Source organism: Hemiscyllium ocellatum, chromosome 36, assembly GCF_020745735.1.
Source record: "Hemiscyllium ocellatum isolate sHemOce1 chromosome 36, sHemOce1.pat.X.cur, whole genome shotgun sequence".
Taxonomy (NCBI): Eukaryota; Metazoa; Chordata; class Chondrichthyes; order Orectolobiformes; family Hemiscylliidae; genus Hemiscyllium; species Hemiscyllium ocellatum.
This window is the reverse complement of record NC_083436.1, coordinates 40,995,566-41,011,409: the sequence shown is the minus strand read 5'-3', so window position 1 is coordinate 41,011,409 and position 15,844 is coordinate 40,995,566. Positions and strand designations below refer to the sequence as shown.

At 43.0% G+C, this 15,844-nt stretch overlaps 1 protein-coding gene across 1 annotated transcript in view; it reads left to right on the top strand.

The window, feature by feature from the left end:
• LOC132833296 (netrin receptor UNC5C-like) overlaps positions 1-15,844 on the top strand; it is a 149,346-nt gene that overhangs the window by 98,304 nt on the left and 35,198 nt on the right. The window contains exons 8-11 of the mRNA XM_060851461.1: positions 1,429-1,485; positions 5,668-5,859; positions 7,294-7,647; positions 10,806-10,893. Coding sequence (XP_060707444.1) covers positions 1,429-1,485; positions 5,668-5,859; positions 7,294-7,647; positions 10,806-10,893 — 691 coding nt within the window. The remainder of the gene's footprint in view (positions 1-1,428; positions 1,486-5,667; positions 5,860-7,293; positions 7,648-10,805; positions 10,894-15,844) is intronic.

Here is a 15,844-nt window from a genome sequence, read left to right as displayed (position 1 = left end):
TACATTGCTGTTGCAGAGGACAAGGGCAGACTCACATACCCCATCGACCTCCGTATAATCCATTTGCCGATGAAGCCTCTGCCGAACCTATCAGGTGTGTCTGCCAAAAATGCAAAGTTAGATTCCCTGTAGCATTCTAGGAACACTTCAGCCCTTGACAGGGTAGATGTGAAGAGGAAATTTCCCTTGTGAGAGAGTTTAAGACTAGAGGGTATAATCTCAAGAGTAAGGAGGAAGAATCTTTTTTCTCTCGGGAGTAGTGAATCTGTGAAACTCTTTACCACAGAGGCCTGTCGACCTGGGTCATTAAGTATATTCAGGGCTGAGATGGACAGATTTTTAATTGACAGAGAAATCAAAAATTATGAGGAAAAGGCAGTAAAATGGAGTTGAGGATTATCAGATCAGATCTCATTGAATGGCAGAGCAGACTCGATGGACTGAATGGCCTGCTTTTACTCCTATGTCTCACAGTCTTATTGTCTGATCCCACACTCTGAGAAATGAGCAGAGCTCTCATTCTCTGACTCAGCACTGCCTCTCCCTGAACAACCTACAAAATTCTGCATTGTGAGGACTGGTACAAAGGTGTAAGGCATGGTGATGTACTCATTAACAATTTATCGCCTACCCAGCAATTCCACCAAGCAGTTCCTCCTGAACCTCATTGCACTTCTTGTCAGAGTCACGCAGGTCAGTCTCAAAGTCTCAGCAAAGATTTCACTTTTCCTTTTGTTTCCTCAGCAGGGGGGGCAAGTAATCCAAGCGAAGGCCATTTTCTCGCGGGTATTTTTATTCAGAAAGCTAAAGTTTTATGTCAGCTTGTTTCATATTTTCTGAAAGGAATTAAGGAAGGATTTCCCCCAATCCTTCTCCCCTTCACCCCAGCACTAACTGCTGGACATATCATTATGGATTTAACCCTGTTAGAAGGATGGCAAATTTAACAGGGGAGCATTCCCACAGGCCTGGGCTAATAGAGATCCTTAATGGAGGGTCTTTAACCCTGTGATGCAAGGGCACAATTCTGGCCAGTGTGATGAGAGAGAGCATCAGTCTGGATCGTCACACCATTTGTTGCCCAGGGAGAGGAAGCATGTGGCCATATCAGGAACTAAAATAGTCGTTATGTATGTTAATGCTCATCGACATTGGAAACAACTCCCCCAAGCCCCCAACAAACCCCCACTAGATTCCCAGTTGAACACACTGTTTGATGCCAATGTGACATGAGTTACCACACACTAATACAATCAGCCCGGTCATTATGCCTTAATGGAATATACACAATGCAATCAACTGCACTTAGTGTTCACTGATAGAGATTCCACAAAAGGGCTAACCTATTGTCATTTTATACTTTGTGTTTATGAACCTTTAATTTTTTTCATCCGTTTTTCTTTTCTTGTTTTGCTTATTTTCTTGAAGGTTTGTTTTATCAAATTTCCACAGAACAGAAAGGTCGAACAGACTTTGGATATTCCTGTAAGTTTGTTTCCTATGTTGTTTTTTTGTTCTTTAGTTTGTGTTAATGTTTGATTTTTATTTGCAGTCTGGAGCTTTTGCTTTAACTACTTTGCTTTTTTGAGTTTGTCCTGTTTGGTGACAGGTGGTTGTTTGGGGGTTGAAGAGAGTGAGTGAGGGGGGTGGGGCAGAGTGTGCAAAACCTTTGATGAAAAAGAAGTAAAAGATATCAATAAAACTGGTGGATGATTCATACTGGTCCATCTTGCCTTGAAAACGTCAGCTCCAGTACTTCCATTTCTAAAGAATACTGCTTTTTTCCTTTGGGTGCCAAGCAGTAGGTATTTTCAAACACTAAGAGGCCTGAGGCCTACTAGTGGATTGTCAAGGAGAATGAGTTTACCAATGTTGTTCTATCGGAATCAAAAGAAACTTCAGAATTCATGGCAGTTTGCAAACTTTTCCACATCATTACACAACTGTGACTCAAATCAGTGAATCTCAGTTTAAGCGAACAGAAACAAATACAGAAAATACTGGAGAAGCTCAGCAAGTCTGGAAATATTTGTGGAGAGAGAAACAGAGCTCTGAAGAAGACTCACACATTAACTGTGCTTCTTTCTTTCCATAGATGCTGCCAGACTTGCTGAGTTTCTCCAGATTCTCTGTTTCAACACTCAAAAAAATTGACATCATCCAGGACAAAGCAGCCCACATGCTTGTTCCTCCATCTATACCTCAAATGCACAGTGGCAGCAGTGTGTACCATCTACTGTAGTAAATATCCACACCCCCTTCCAAACCCATGACTGCTTCCATCTAGAAGGACAAGATACCTGTACATTGGAACACCACTGCATGCAAAGTCCCCTCCAAACAACTCACCATCCTGACTCGGAAATATATTGCTGTTCCTTCACTGTCACTGGGTCAAAATCCTGGAATTCCCTCCCTATAGGCATTGTGGATCTACCTACACTCCAAGAACTGAATTGGTTCAAGAAGGCAGTTCACCATCTTCTCAAAGATATGACGAGGAGGTGCCGGTGTTGGACTGGGATAGATAAAGTTAAAAATCACACAACACCGGGTTATAGTCCAAGGTTTATTTTAAAATACTAACTTTTGGAGCACTGCTCTTTTGTCAGGTCCCTGATGAAGGAGCAGCGCTCCGAAAACTAGTACTTCCAAATAAACCTGTTGGACTATAACCTGGTGTTGTGTGATTTTTAATTTTCTCAAGGATAGTTAGGAATAAGTGATAAATGTTGGTCCAGCCAGCGGTGCCCATTACCCTTGAATGATTTATAAAATAGTAATGGAAGAGGTTTGCGTTTGGAGGAGAAAGCAAAATGTATTTGTGACTTTAGTATGGATGGATTTCACCTCAAGATCAATTTTTTTTAAAAAAGGAAAGCTGATAAATCTCATTCTCTGATGTCAGCAGCTCCTGATGTTAGCACTTACTTGTGTTAGATAACTTAACTTTTCAGTTTGATCTCACATCAAGAGCTTTACTATATTTCCAGTGCTAGTTTACAGAGACTAAAATTGCATTGTGATTTTGAAGTTGCCTTGTTTTCAAGTCAAGCCCAGGACTCAAACATTGAGATCACAGGTAATGTTAGCAACATAACCCTCTCATTAATGACCTGGAAAGGATCTGTGGGGTGTGGCTTGTTGAGGATTCGTACATTGCTTTTAAACCTTTCTCTGGAGAATTCCCAAGAGAATAAGGAAAACAGTTTGTTTTCCTTCCTAATTACCCACCGTCCTTTGCTGCTTTTCCATCTCTCATTCCCACTTTTATCTCTTCCTCTCCCATTTTACATTTTCGCTGCTCATTTTTTTCTTCCAGTCTCCGGGAAAGTCAGGAATTTCATGTGGATATGACAACATATTGTTAGCTTTTGCTTTTTTATTAAAAGGTCATGGTACTATTTAGTAAAACAGAAGTGTAAGCTGTATCCGATGGGAACATATTTCAAAGATTGACAGAAACCAATGGATCCAATTTATCCGAGTGAGGAAATAGTCTATATGTGAACTGACTGCTCTTGCTAAATGGTCTGAACTTTCACTGTAGGTGTTGGTTCCCCACAATTGAAAAGAATTCATTTTGTGTGAGATTGGTAACAAAATGCATCACCACTATATTCTCGATAATCTCACCCAGCTCTACAGGTATTTTTACAACTCTCCCATGCTCCTCCAATCTTAGCCTGTTTCACATTCTTGATTTTAAACAGTGCGATTCCCCCCTTGGTGCTCATTGCTCCAGCCCATAAACCTCGCTGTCAGGTGAGACCTTCGAACAGGTGAGAGGCTTCAGGAGCTTAATGGTGAAGGCGATCCCTTAAAACCTACCTTTTTGACCAAAGGGTTTCCTTCTCCTGCCTTCATGTCACCTCCTGTTGTTCGATGACACATTTCATCCAAGTACACCCCTGTCAATCACTAAAAGGTCTATGGCCACACTAAAGGAATCAAAAAATGCAAGTTTTTGTGATATGAAAGAATTCCAAAGGTACAATTTGGAACTTGCCATGGGAGTATTCCACAAGTGAAATCTCAACAGAGAAAAGAAGTATTTCTGATTCCAGCTCTCACTCATGGACTGTTTCTGAAATTCTTCTGAAGTTGGCAATCTGCAGTGCTCGTGTCTAGAATCCCATTGTAAACAAAGAGTCAGGAGAGGATTCACTTGGTTCCATAATTGATGATGGTCATCATTTCCTCACCTAATAGCTGGAGTAGGTGCTTTTCTGCTGGTGTTTAAAAGAGTCAGGGGTGATTTAAATGAAACATAAATAAGATCCTGAGGTGAGTTGACTGGGTGGATGTGGAAAGGATGTTTCCTCTTGTAGGAGAAGCTAGAACTATGGGGTCACCTGTTGAAGACAGCAGTGAGGAGGTTTCTTTTCTCACAGAGGTTAGTGAGTCTTTGGAATCCTTTCCTCACAAGTAAGTAGAAGCAGATCTTTCAATATTTTTCAGGCAGAGTTAGATTCTTAATGAGCAATGGGGTGGGTGACAGGTTACTGGGAGCATGCAGGAATTGTATGATCTCCTTATGTGAGGCAGAATATTCTAGCTATAGAGGGAGTAGAACAAAGGATGACTGGACTGATTCTTGGGATGGCAGGACTGATGTATGAAGAGACGCTGAATCCGTTATGACTATATTCGTGGAGCTTAGAAGATGTGTGGGGATGGTGGGGGTGGATCTCATAGAAACCAGGAAGGATGATGACAGGGATCACAGTCTAAGGATATCAGGAGAAATGTTTTTTCTCTGGGTGAACAGATTTCTCCTCATCTCAGTCTGAAATGGCCTACCCCAAACCCTCAGATTGTGACCCCTGATTCTAGGCTGTCCCTGTGGAATTATAGAACAGAATCCCGACAATGTGGAAACAGGCCATTCAGCCCAACAAGTCCACACCAACCCACCGAAGTGCATCACACCCAGACCAGTCCCTGAAACCCTGCATTTCCCATGGCTAACAGTGCTAACCTCCATATCCCTGAGCGCTATGGGTAATTTAGCACAGCCAATCCACCTAACTTGCACATCTTTGTGACTGTGAGAGGAAGCCAGAGCAAATCCGCACAGACACGGGGAAAACGTGCAGACTCCACACAGTCAGTCGCCTGAGGTGGGAATTGAACCTGGGTCCCTGGCACTGTGAGGCAGCAGTGCTAACCACTGAGCCACTGTACCGCTGAATTCTCTTCCCCAAGAAAGCAGTTGAGGCCAAAGCATTGAATGTTTTCAAGGAGGAATTAGATACGGTACTTAGGGCTAAAGGGATCAAAGGACACAGAGAGAAAGTGGGAACAAGATATTGATTTGGATGGTCAGCCACGATGCCACTGAATGGTGTAACAGATTCAAAGTGTCGAATGGCCTGCTGCTGTTCCTGGTTGTGTATGTTTGAATGTGAAACCGCATGCTTTAATGAAATGTTTATTGCAGCAAAAACTCTGTGTCGCTCTGCCATTATTTTGTTTTATTTAATTAACTGTTTCCTGAGCAGCACGAAGTGGTAATGGTTGTTGGGGAGGGGGAGGGTAGGAACAAGAGCATACACCACTGTGTGTGTCTCAGCGTTCCTGATCACGTCCCAAAGGAGCTGACTGCCTGCCCGGAATGAGACGGCCTACAAAATTCCAACAGCCTCTTTTCTCCTTCCTGCGCAGCCACTCCGGGATCAGACGATGTGGCTCTCTATGTTGCCGTGGTGGTGGCGGTGATCGTGTGCCTTGCCATTCTGTTGGTCGTGGTGATGCTTGTCTACCGGAAGAACCACCGGGACTTCAGCTCTGACATCAGAGATTCGGCAGCTCTGAATGGTGGCTTCCAACCAGTGAGCATCAAGACATCCAGGCAAGGTTGGTGTGTTCAATCTCTCTATGCAGTCCTACATCTACAATACAACGGTGAAGTCTTTGCTTCTGTGTGATCCAACATTGAAGTACTCCAGGCAGGTTGACAATCAATTGGTTTCCCACACCATAAATGTACCTTTAATGGCCCATGGTGTGGGACACTATACACTTCAACAACTTCTACAACAAGCCAAAATCCCTTTCGAATAAAGGTCAACATTGCATTTGCCTTCAGTATTATCTGCCATTATACGTTTAGTGTGATTAGGAAGGCAAATGGAATGTTGACCTTTATTGCAAAGGAATTGAGTATAAAAGGTAGGGAGGTTTTGCTCAAATTATAGAAGGCATTAGGCAGACCAGAGATGGAGCACTATGAACAGTTTTGGGCCCTTTATATAAGGAAAGATACAGTAGCATTGGAGTCAGTCCAGAGAAGGTTCACTCAGTTGATACCAGATATGGCAGGACTGTAATGAGTAGTGGTTGAGTATGTTGAGCTCAACATACTCACTGGAGTTTAAAAGGATGAGAGGCAACCCTCATTGAAATATATAAGGAAATTGACAGGATAGAAATGGAAAGGTTGTCTCTCCTTGTGGGACATCTAGGACCAGAGGGCATCATCTCAGACTAAGGGGTCACCCATTTAAGACAGAAACAAGAAGGAATTTCTTCTCCCAGGTGGTAATCAAACTACAGAATTCTTTGTTGCATAGAGCTGTTGAGGCTGGGTAATTAAGTATAGTGAAGGCTGAGATAGAGAGATTGTTAAGCAGCAAGGGAATCAAGGGTAAGGGGGAAATGCAGGAAAGTGGAGCTGAGGATGATCAGATCAACCCACAGTCTCATTGAATGGTGGAGCAGAGCTGATGGACCAAATGGCCTATTTCCACTCCTTGGTCTTATGGTCCCACATTGATCAAATACCTCCCCCTGCATTAGATTGACATTTCCTCTTTGTCCCCATCTTTCTTAGCAACTTGGTGCTGAGCACTTCGTGTTAAATGGACTCCTAACAGCATTGATAACAAAGAGGAGATTGAGCCAAACTCGAGTTGATGTACTTCAGCAACAATTGGAATTAGGAGAGAATTTCCTTTCACTTTTAGGAGCTGCAGACTGGAAGGAGGGAGGAGAGGGAAGACAAAAAGGGACCTGATCAATGCAGTCCTTCAGTCCTTTAGAGATCTATAATGGGCTAAAATTGAGTGCTGGTAGACCAGTTAATACCTACGTATCAGTCAGTAACACAGCAGGTTTCCTTTTATCAAATCAAGGGGGCAATGACCTGCTTCCACACTGTAGAGTTTCTTTGATTCTATTCAGAAATGATATCACAGTAGGAAAACAATGCACTAAATCTGAATTTATTTAGAATGGATGAAATGTGGTTCTTATCATTGCCACAGTTATCCTCTTACTCTCTTTGTGCAGATAACTCCCACCTCCTTGCTGTGCAACCAGACCTCACAGCTGCTGCTGCCATGTACAGAGGCCCTATGTACGCCTTGCATGATATCTCAGACAAGATCCCGATGACCAACTCGCCATTGCTCGATCCCCTTCCCAACCTGAAGATTAAGGTGTACAATAACCCGTGTGGGGTCCCACCTCAGGCTGAAGCGGGGGAGCTGGCTTCAAAGCTCTCCCCACAGCTCACAGAGTCTCTGCTCGACAACCAAGCCCAGAATGCCGAGAACCAGAGCCCAGCTCCACAGAAGGATCCATCTTGCAGTGCTTTCGGGAGTTTCAACATCCTGGGAGGACATCTCATTGTTCCTAACTCCGGTAAGTCTCCGTAACTTTTCCTACCTTTCCTAAAGGAGTAAAGGGAATGTAATTCAGGTAGCCCAAAGTTTTGCAAAATTTGAAATGTGTTCTTAATTTGTTGAGATTGGTGAATGTTCATTTGGCAACATTTCAAAGTGAGAGTATGTCCCCAAATGTGTGGAGCTCATTCACATGACCACAGGTACCACATACCATGAGTTGACTGTTCAGCGCTCAGCTATACCAATCAGCTTCAGACAAGGGTTTTCTTTAATTCGTTCATGGGCTATGGATGTCACTCACTCGGCCAGCATTTATTGCCCATCCCTCATTACCCAGAGGGCAGTTCAGAGTCAACCGCATTTCTGAGAGTCTGGAGTCACATGTAGGCCAGACCAGGAAAAGATGGCAGATGACATTAGTGAACCCAGATGGGATTTTCTGACAATGGATTCATGGCAAACGTTAGACTTTTAATTCCCGATATTTAAAAATTGAATTCAAATTCCACTATCTGCCTTAGTGGGATTTTAACCATTAGACCATTAGACATTGGAGCAGAAATTATGCCATTCAGCCCATCAAATCTGCTCCGTCATTTAATCACGGCAGATAAGTTACTCAACCCCATTCTTCCACTTTCTCCCTGTATTCCTTGATCCCCTTGACAATCAAGAACCTATCTATCTTCGTCTTAAATATAGTCACTGACCTGGCCTCCACAGCTTTCTGTGGCAGTGAACTGCAGAGATTCCCCACTCTCTGGCTAAAGAAGTTTCTCCTTATCTTCATTCTAAGAGGTCTTCCCTTTACTCTGAGGCTGTGCCCTCAGGTCCTAGTCTCTCATACCAGTGGAAACATCTTTCCAACACCCACTCTGTCCAGGCCATTCAGTATTCTGTAAGTTTCTATTACAAAACCTATTGTCCCCAGACATAACCTGGGCCTCTGGATTAACAATCCAGCATTCATACTACTAGGCCATCACCTCCTTTAAATGCCACAATGTCCATCAAACCTGATGTGTCTGGAGGTCCTTTACCTTTACTCCACTTGGGGAACATCTCAGGTGGCACTGAGATGTGAGGCTTTAGCAGGGAGGCCCCCTTACCGATCAGAGATAAGGTTACCTCACGGAGATAAGATCTGGAAGCTTCCCTCTTTCTTCTTGGCGCTGATTATTTTTGTATTTCTGCTTTCTTTTTAATTTTGGTTGTTGTCTCTTTGATGTTTTTTTTAATCTAGATGGCTTTTTTAAAAATCTGGGTTTCTGTATCTAAGATGGCACCAGTGAGTGGCGACTTTGTATACATTTCATTGTACTCCTGTACTTCTGTGCTTGAGTATATGTGACAGTAAAACTTAATTCCAATTGTAATCCTCAGTCATGGTCTCTGGGATAAAGAAAGTAGGAGTATACTTAAGAGGGAAATCAGGAGGGCAAAACGGGGACATGAGGTAGTGTTGGCAAATAGAATTAAGGAGAATCCTAAGGGTTTTTATAAATATATTAAGGACCAAAGGGTAACTAGGGAGAGAATAGGGCCCCTCAAAGATCAGCAAGGCAGCCTTTGTGTGGAGCCACAGAAAATGGGGAGATACTAAATTAATTTTTTGCATCAGTATTTACTGTGAAAAAGGGTATGGAAGATATAGACTATAGGAAAGTAGATGGTGACATCTTGCAAAATATCCAGATTACAGAGGAGGAAGTGCTGGATGCCTTGAAACGGTTAAAGCTGGATAAATCCCCAAAACCTGATCAGGTGTACCCGAGAACTCTGTGGGAAGCTAGAGAAATGATTGCTGGGCCTCTTGCTGATATATTTGTATCATTGATAGTCACAGGTGAGGTGCCAGAAGACTGGAGGTTGGCAAAGGTGGTGTCACTGTTTAAGAAGGGTGGTAAGGACAAGCCAGAGAACTATAGACCAGTGAGCCTGACCTCAGTGGTGGGCAAGTTGTTGGAGGGAATCCTGAGGGACAAGATGTACATGTATTTGGAAAGGCAAGGACTGATTTGGGATAGTCAACATGGCTTTGTGCGTAGGAAATCATGTCTCAGAAACTTGTTTGAGCTTTTTGAAGAAGTAGCAAAGAAGACTGATGAGGCCAGAGCAGTAAATGTGATCTATATGGACTTCAGTAAGGTGTTCTACAAGGTTCCCCATGGGAGACTGATTAGCAAGGTTAGATCTCATGGAATAAAGGGTGAACTAGCCATTTGGATACAGAACTGGCTCAAAGACAGAGGGTGGTGGTGGAGGGTAGTTTTTCAGACTGGAGGCTTGTGACCAGTGGAGTGCCACAAGGATCAGTCCTGGGCTCTCTACTTTTTGTCATTTACATAAATGATTTGGATGCGAGCATAAGAGGTACAGTTAGTAAGTTTGCAGATGACATCAAAATTGGAGGTGTAGTGGACAGCGATATGGGTTACCTCAGATTACAACAGGATCTGGACCAGATGGGCCAATGGGCTGAGAAGTGGCAGATGGAGTTTAATTCAAATAAATGAAAGCTGCTGCATTTTGGGAAAGCAAATCTTAGCAGGACTTATACACTTAATGGTAAGGTCCTAGAGAGTGTCGCTGAACAAAGAGACCTTGGAGTGAGGAGGAGCAAAGAGGCAGATGGTGTGGAAGCCCAGCACAAAAGTCAAATAAATGGCATGCATCTTCACATTGCAGACCCTCAACCTCTCTCTCCATCACATCAGACTCTTTGCTCCTCCTCCACCACCGTCAAAAATATATTAAAACCCCATTTTCCAACTCCCTTCAGATCTGAAGAACAGTCAGACTAGACTCAAACTATGAACCTTGTTTCTCCCTGACTGTGCGATACTCCCTCACTGTATCCCCATTCATTGTGAAATATTTATCTCTATGTTTCTTTTTATTCTGTATAAGACCATGAGTTCCAAAATGGACATTCATTCCAAAGACTCAGGATAAATCAGCAAGACCTCCAAAGGTCCTTGTCAAGTTAATTTGTGGTGATATTCAGTTCAACACAGAATAATGTTTGCCTGCTCAACAATTGCATTGTTTTGATTAAGGATGAAACAGGCAATGGAACGAACATGTCTTTTTTTCTTTGTTGCCAACTGTCAATTGTAATTTTGCCTCCATTTCAGAGTCCAGGGCTTTGACTGTGTGTTCTGTCAATCCTAGGAATAAGTTTATTGGTGCCAGCGGGAGCCATTCCTCCAGGCCGCGCATACGAAATGTATGTAACAGTCCATCGGAAGGACAACATGAGGTAATGGCACTTGGCTCGATTAGTTGGATGGTTGGTTTGCGATGCAGTGTGACACCAACACTATGGATGTAACTCCCAGCACCAGCTGAGATTACCATGAAGAACTCTCCTTCTCAGCCTCTCCTCTCACCCTGAGGTGTGGTGATCCTCAGGGTTAAACCAGTGGCTCTCTCTCTCAAATGAGACAGCAGTACCTATGGTCTAATAATATTAAACAGTAAAGTACATGATAAATTCTGAGGCAGACATTGTAGCAAGCCAACTGGTTTGTTTTGTGTGCACCTCCAAAGGCAAAAACTAATTTATTGCCAGGCAGAGTCACAACATTGTATGCATGCAGCATACAAGTCCTTAAAGGTAAACTCTCTGAAAGGCAAGACACACATGCAACAGTATAGGTGCGGATCATGTAGAGGTAGGGTTCCCACTGGTCCCCATCTTGAACAGGGACTGAGAAACGCTTTAAAAAAGTTCTCCTTTCTTTCCACACTTTCTGTTCTTTGCTGTGTCTCCTCCAACTTTGTTTCCTCTCTTTCTAGATGAGGTTTTGTGTTTATTTTCTCAATTCAGTTCACATCTATCGCTGCAGGAGCAGTTGGAGGCTTGGAATTCTGTGATGAAGATCTCAACTTCCCGAATTCCTGAAGCCTGCCCACTATCCATGTTCCCGGAATATGGAGACCTCTCCGTGATGCTAACAAACTGAAAACTGAAATACAAATCCACAGAGCTGAGAAATCAAAGCTGTGACTGATAAACTTGCTGTGCAAATCTAATAGCTTTAATCGCAAATAGCTTTGAAGATAAGGAATTGCAAAAAAAAATTTGAAAAAACATACAGTACCGGAGTTGGATTGGATCACTACTATGACCTATTCATTTATAACAGGACTTGTCTCCTTTCTATGGTTACAAGAGTAAAATTAGGCCATTTGGCCCATTGAGTCTAGTCTGCTATTTGAAGAGACCATGGCTGATTTAATAATTCCCAATCTTCACTTTCCTGTCTTTTTCTCAGAACCCTTGATTCCCTTACAGAGTAAAAAATCTCTTTATTTGTTCATAATCTCATTCTGATGATGCTGATACCCATGTAGATTTCGAGCCACCTCTTATCCTTTAGCTCCAGGAATAGCTGGAGAATCTCAGCAAATCTGGCAGTTTCTGTGGACAGAAAGCAGAATTAATATTTTTGGGTTCAGTGACCCTTCTTCACTGGGATCCTTTTTAGAGATGTTTCGATTGTCCAGTGGCCCTTGGTTGGTTTGTGTGGTACTTGAAGAGTCTCCAATTGGTTCATTTAAGAAGTGCTTAGTAATGAGAAGTGCTCTATGAGTACACCTGGACCAAAACTGAGCTGGATAATACCATCACTTCAAACCAAGAAGGAAGTATCAAGCTCGGAAACATTGTGGAAAAGATAGATTTTGACAGCATGGCTAGTATCATGGCACCATTACAGTGAGCACCCACTATGATAGACTATCAAGTGTTTTCTGATCAAAGTGCTTTCTCAGCAAATCTTGTCAATAGAATTGTTGAAATTAAAAACTGGGGGTTCTTCAGTTCAAAATGCCACACCTCATCGGTTCTATCACACATTCTTCCTGTATGTAGTCAATTAATCAAAAAGGGTTCTGCCTTTTGTCTCCGCCTCACAGGTGGTTTTGCATCCCCAGAGCTAACAATACAGTGAGAGTAACTCCAGCAAGAAGCCAGCTCCCCTTCACCAGCTCGGGAGTGCGGGTGGGGGTGGGTTAATAAATGACAACATTGCCAACAACGTTAATTTCTCACAATTCTTGTCAACTAGAGTTGGCATTCTCATAGGAAGAGGCCTCAGAGAGAAAAATGATGTGAATCGTGCCACATTTCCATGATGCATGTTACTAATGGGGTCCAGACAAATTCACTCAGAAAAGGCTGACACAAATACCAGCTGCTAGCTGGCAGGAACATAAGAGCTAAGAGCAGGAGTAGGTCATTCAGCCCCTTGAGCCTGCTCTCCCATTTAATATGATCATGGCTGATCTTGTCCTGTTCTTCCTGCCCCCCAACTTCATAACCCTTCAACTCGTTCCTAATTTAAAATCTGTCCACCTCCTCCTTGAGTTTATTCAGGGTCCCAGCATCTACTGGGGGGATCGAATTCAGATGCATGATGCTTTGAGAGAAGTCATTCTTCCTCACCTGTGTTTTAAATCTACTACCCCTTAACCTAAAACTATGATCTCTCATTCTCGATTTCCCCACATCAGGAAATATCCTCTCTATGTCGATTTTGTCAGTCCCCTTTAGCATCTTCTATCCCTCAATTCCATCTCCTCACATTCTTCTCAACTCCAGAGAACACAGGTCGAAGCTGTTTCATCTCTGTTTGTTAGGCAAACACCTCATCTCAAGCTAACATCACTGGAATCAATCTGGTGGAAGTTGTTTTGAATAAATAAACAATAAATCAATACTGTGAGAGACACTCGGTAATCTTCAGGATTTTCCTTTGCAGCATTTAGCCATTGCTAGATCTTTCCCTTTAAGCTCATGATCAGTACTTCAAGTTTCAAGCTCTATTTTATCATTCAACTGAAACTTACAGACAAATGAGCCTTTGAACAGGGCAGCACGGTGACTTAATAGTTAGCACTCCTGCCTCATAACGCCAGGGCTCTGGTTTTGATTCCTACCTCGGGCGACTGTGTGGCATTTGCTCATTCTCCCCGTGTCTGCGTGGGTTTCCTCTGAGTGCTCCAGTTTCCTCCCACAGTCCAAAGGTGGGCAGGTCAGGTGAATTGGCCATGCTAAATTGCCCATAGTGTTAGGTGCATTAGTCAGGGGTAAATATAGATGGAGAATAGGTCTGGGTGGGTTCTCTTCAGTGGGTTGGTCTGTACTTGCTGGGCCAAATGGTCTGTGTATGTACTGTAGAGAATCTAAACTAATTGAAACATCTACAATTGAGATGTCACTGATTCTAAGCCACCTGCCTTGCTGTACTGACAAGCTCAGGTTTAAAAGCAACCAGATTAATACTTCCGTTGCTGTTTTTGGTTTTCTTAATTCCCATGTCCCCAATCCCTCCCTAAATCACTCATGAGGACAACTGTTGCACAATGGTATGCATTTGTGTCTGTCTGTCGGAATTTAGTGCCTCACTAATTGGCCACTGGTGGGAGATTTGGACTGAGTAAATATATACTCCGGCTTTCATGTATTCTTACTTTTATAACGAGGTCTTGAGTCCATGCTGCAACAGCACAGCTGCCTTGGACTAGAATTAAGATTGATAATACCAGCCATCTCTTACACCTGGTATGTCAGGACAATGATCTTTACAAAGGCCAGCAGTGGTGTTTGGGAACTCCAGTTATTTCTGCTGACACCCACTTGCATTAATGTTACACCTTTTAAACTGATAAAAGTGTCCAAAGGTGCTACACAGATGCATTTTCCAACAGAATTTGACTCTAACTTACTTAAGTAGACATAAAGGCAAAAATAACTTGTGGATGCTGGAAATCTGAAAAATACACAGAGAATGTTGGAAGGCAGAATCTGTGGAGAGAGAAACAGAGTGAATATTTTGAGACCCATGTAACTCTTGTTCAGACCTCATTTAATGTTTTCAGTCTTGTACGACTCCTCTTCAGGGAGAAACTGAGGACTGCAGATGCTGGAGATTAGAGTCGAAGAGTGTGGCGCTAGAAAAGCAGAGCCGGTCAGGCAGCATCTGAGGAGCAGGAGAATCAACATTTTGGGCATAAGCCCTTCATTCCTGATGAAGGGCTTATGCCCAAAATGTTGATTCTCCCGTTCCTTGGATGCTGCCCGACTGGCAGTCTTTTCCAGCACCACACTCTTTGAGGGTGACTCCTCTTCAGAACTGAAAAGTATTGGAAAATAGATTTTTATACTTCTGACAGAGGCAGAGGCCCTGTATAAAGGAAACATGGCTTGATAATGCAAGAGAAAAAAAGGCATCTGGATTAAGTGTAAATTAAATTTGGAAACACAAAGAACTGCAGATGCTGGAAATCAGAAACAAAACAGAGAATACTGCAGAAACTCAGCAGGTCTGGCAGCATCTTGGAGAGAAAGCAGAGGTAACTTTTTTTTATTGTTTCAGGTCCAGTGACCCTTCATCAGTTCTGAACAGATGCTGCCAGACCTGCTGAGCCTTTCCAGCAATTTCTGTTTGTGCGGGCGTATGTTAAGGTGTAAGCAAAATACTAGGAGCAAAATAAACAGGACACAAACACAACACAGCTGTGGGGTGAGAGAGAGGGTGCAGAAGAGGAGGATTTAAGAAAAATGGTATACAGATGTAATGCAGTCAGATTCTGAAAGTACAGAATTCAGTGTTGAGTCCTGGAGGCTGTAAAGTTCCGAAGTGGAGAATGGGAATGTTGTTCCTTGAACTTGCATTGTGCTTCTTTGGAACATTGCCTCAGGTCCAGGACAACAATGTTAGCATGAGAGCACAGTGTTTCTTAAAACTGAAAGCAACCAGGAGGTCAGGGTCATTCACAGAGTCATACAGCATGGAAACAGACCCTTCGGCCCAACCAGTCCATGCCACCCATAATCCCAAACTGAATTAGTCCCACCTGCCTGCTCCTGGCCCCTATCCTTCCAGACATTCCTTATTCATGTACTTACCTAAATATCTTTTAAATGTGGTAACTGTTCCCACATCACCCATTTTCTCTGGAAGTTCATTCCACACACAAAGTGTCCTCTGTGTAAAAAAAAAGTCCCTCATAGCTTTTTAAAATCTTTCTCCTCTCACCTTAAAAATGTGTCCCCGAGTCTGGAAATTCCCCATCCCAGGTTGTCATTCACCTTGTCTACACCCCTCATGCTTTTATAAACCTCTATCATGTCACCCCTCAACCTCCTACACTCCAATCAAAAAAGTCCCCGCCTATCCAGCCTCCCCTCATAACTCAAACCC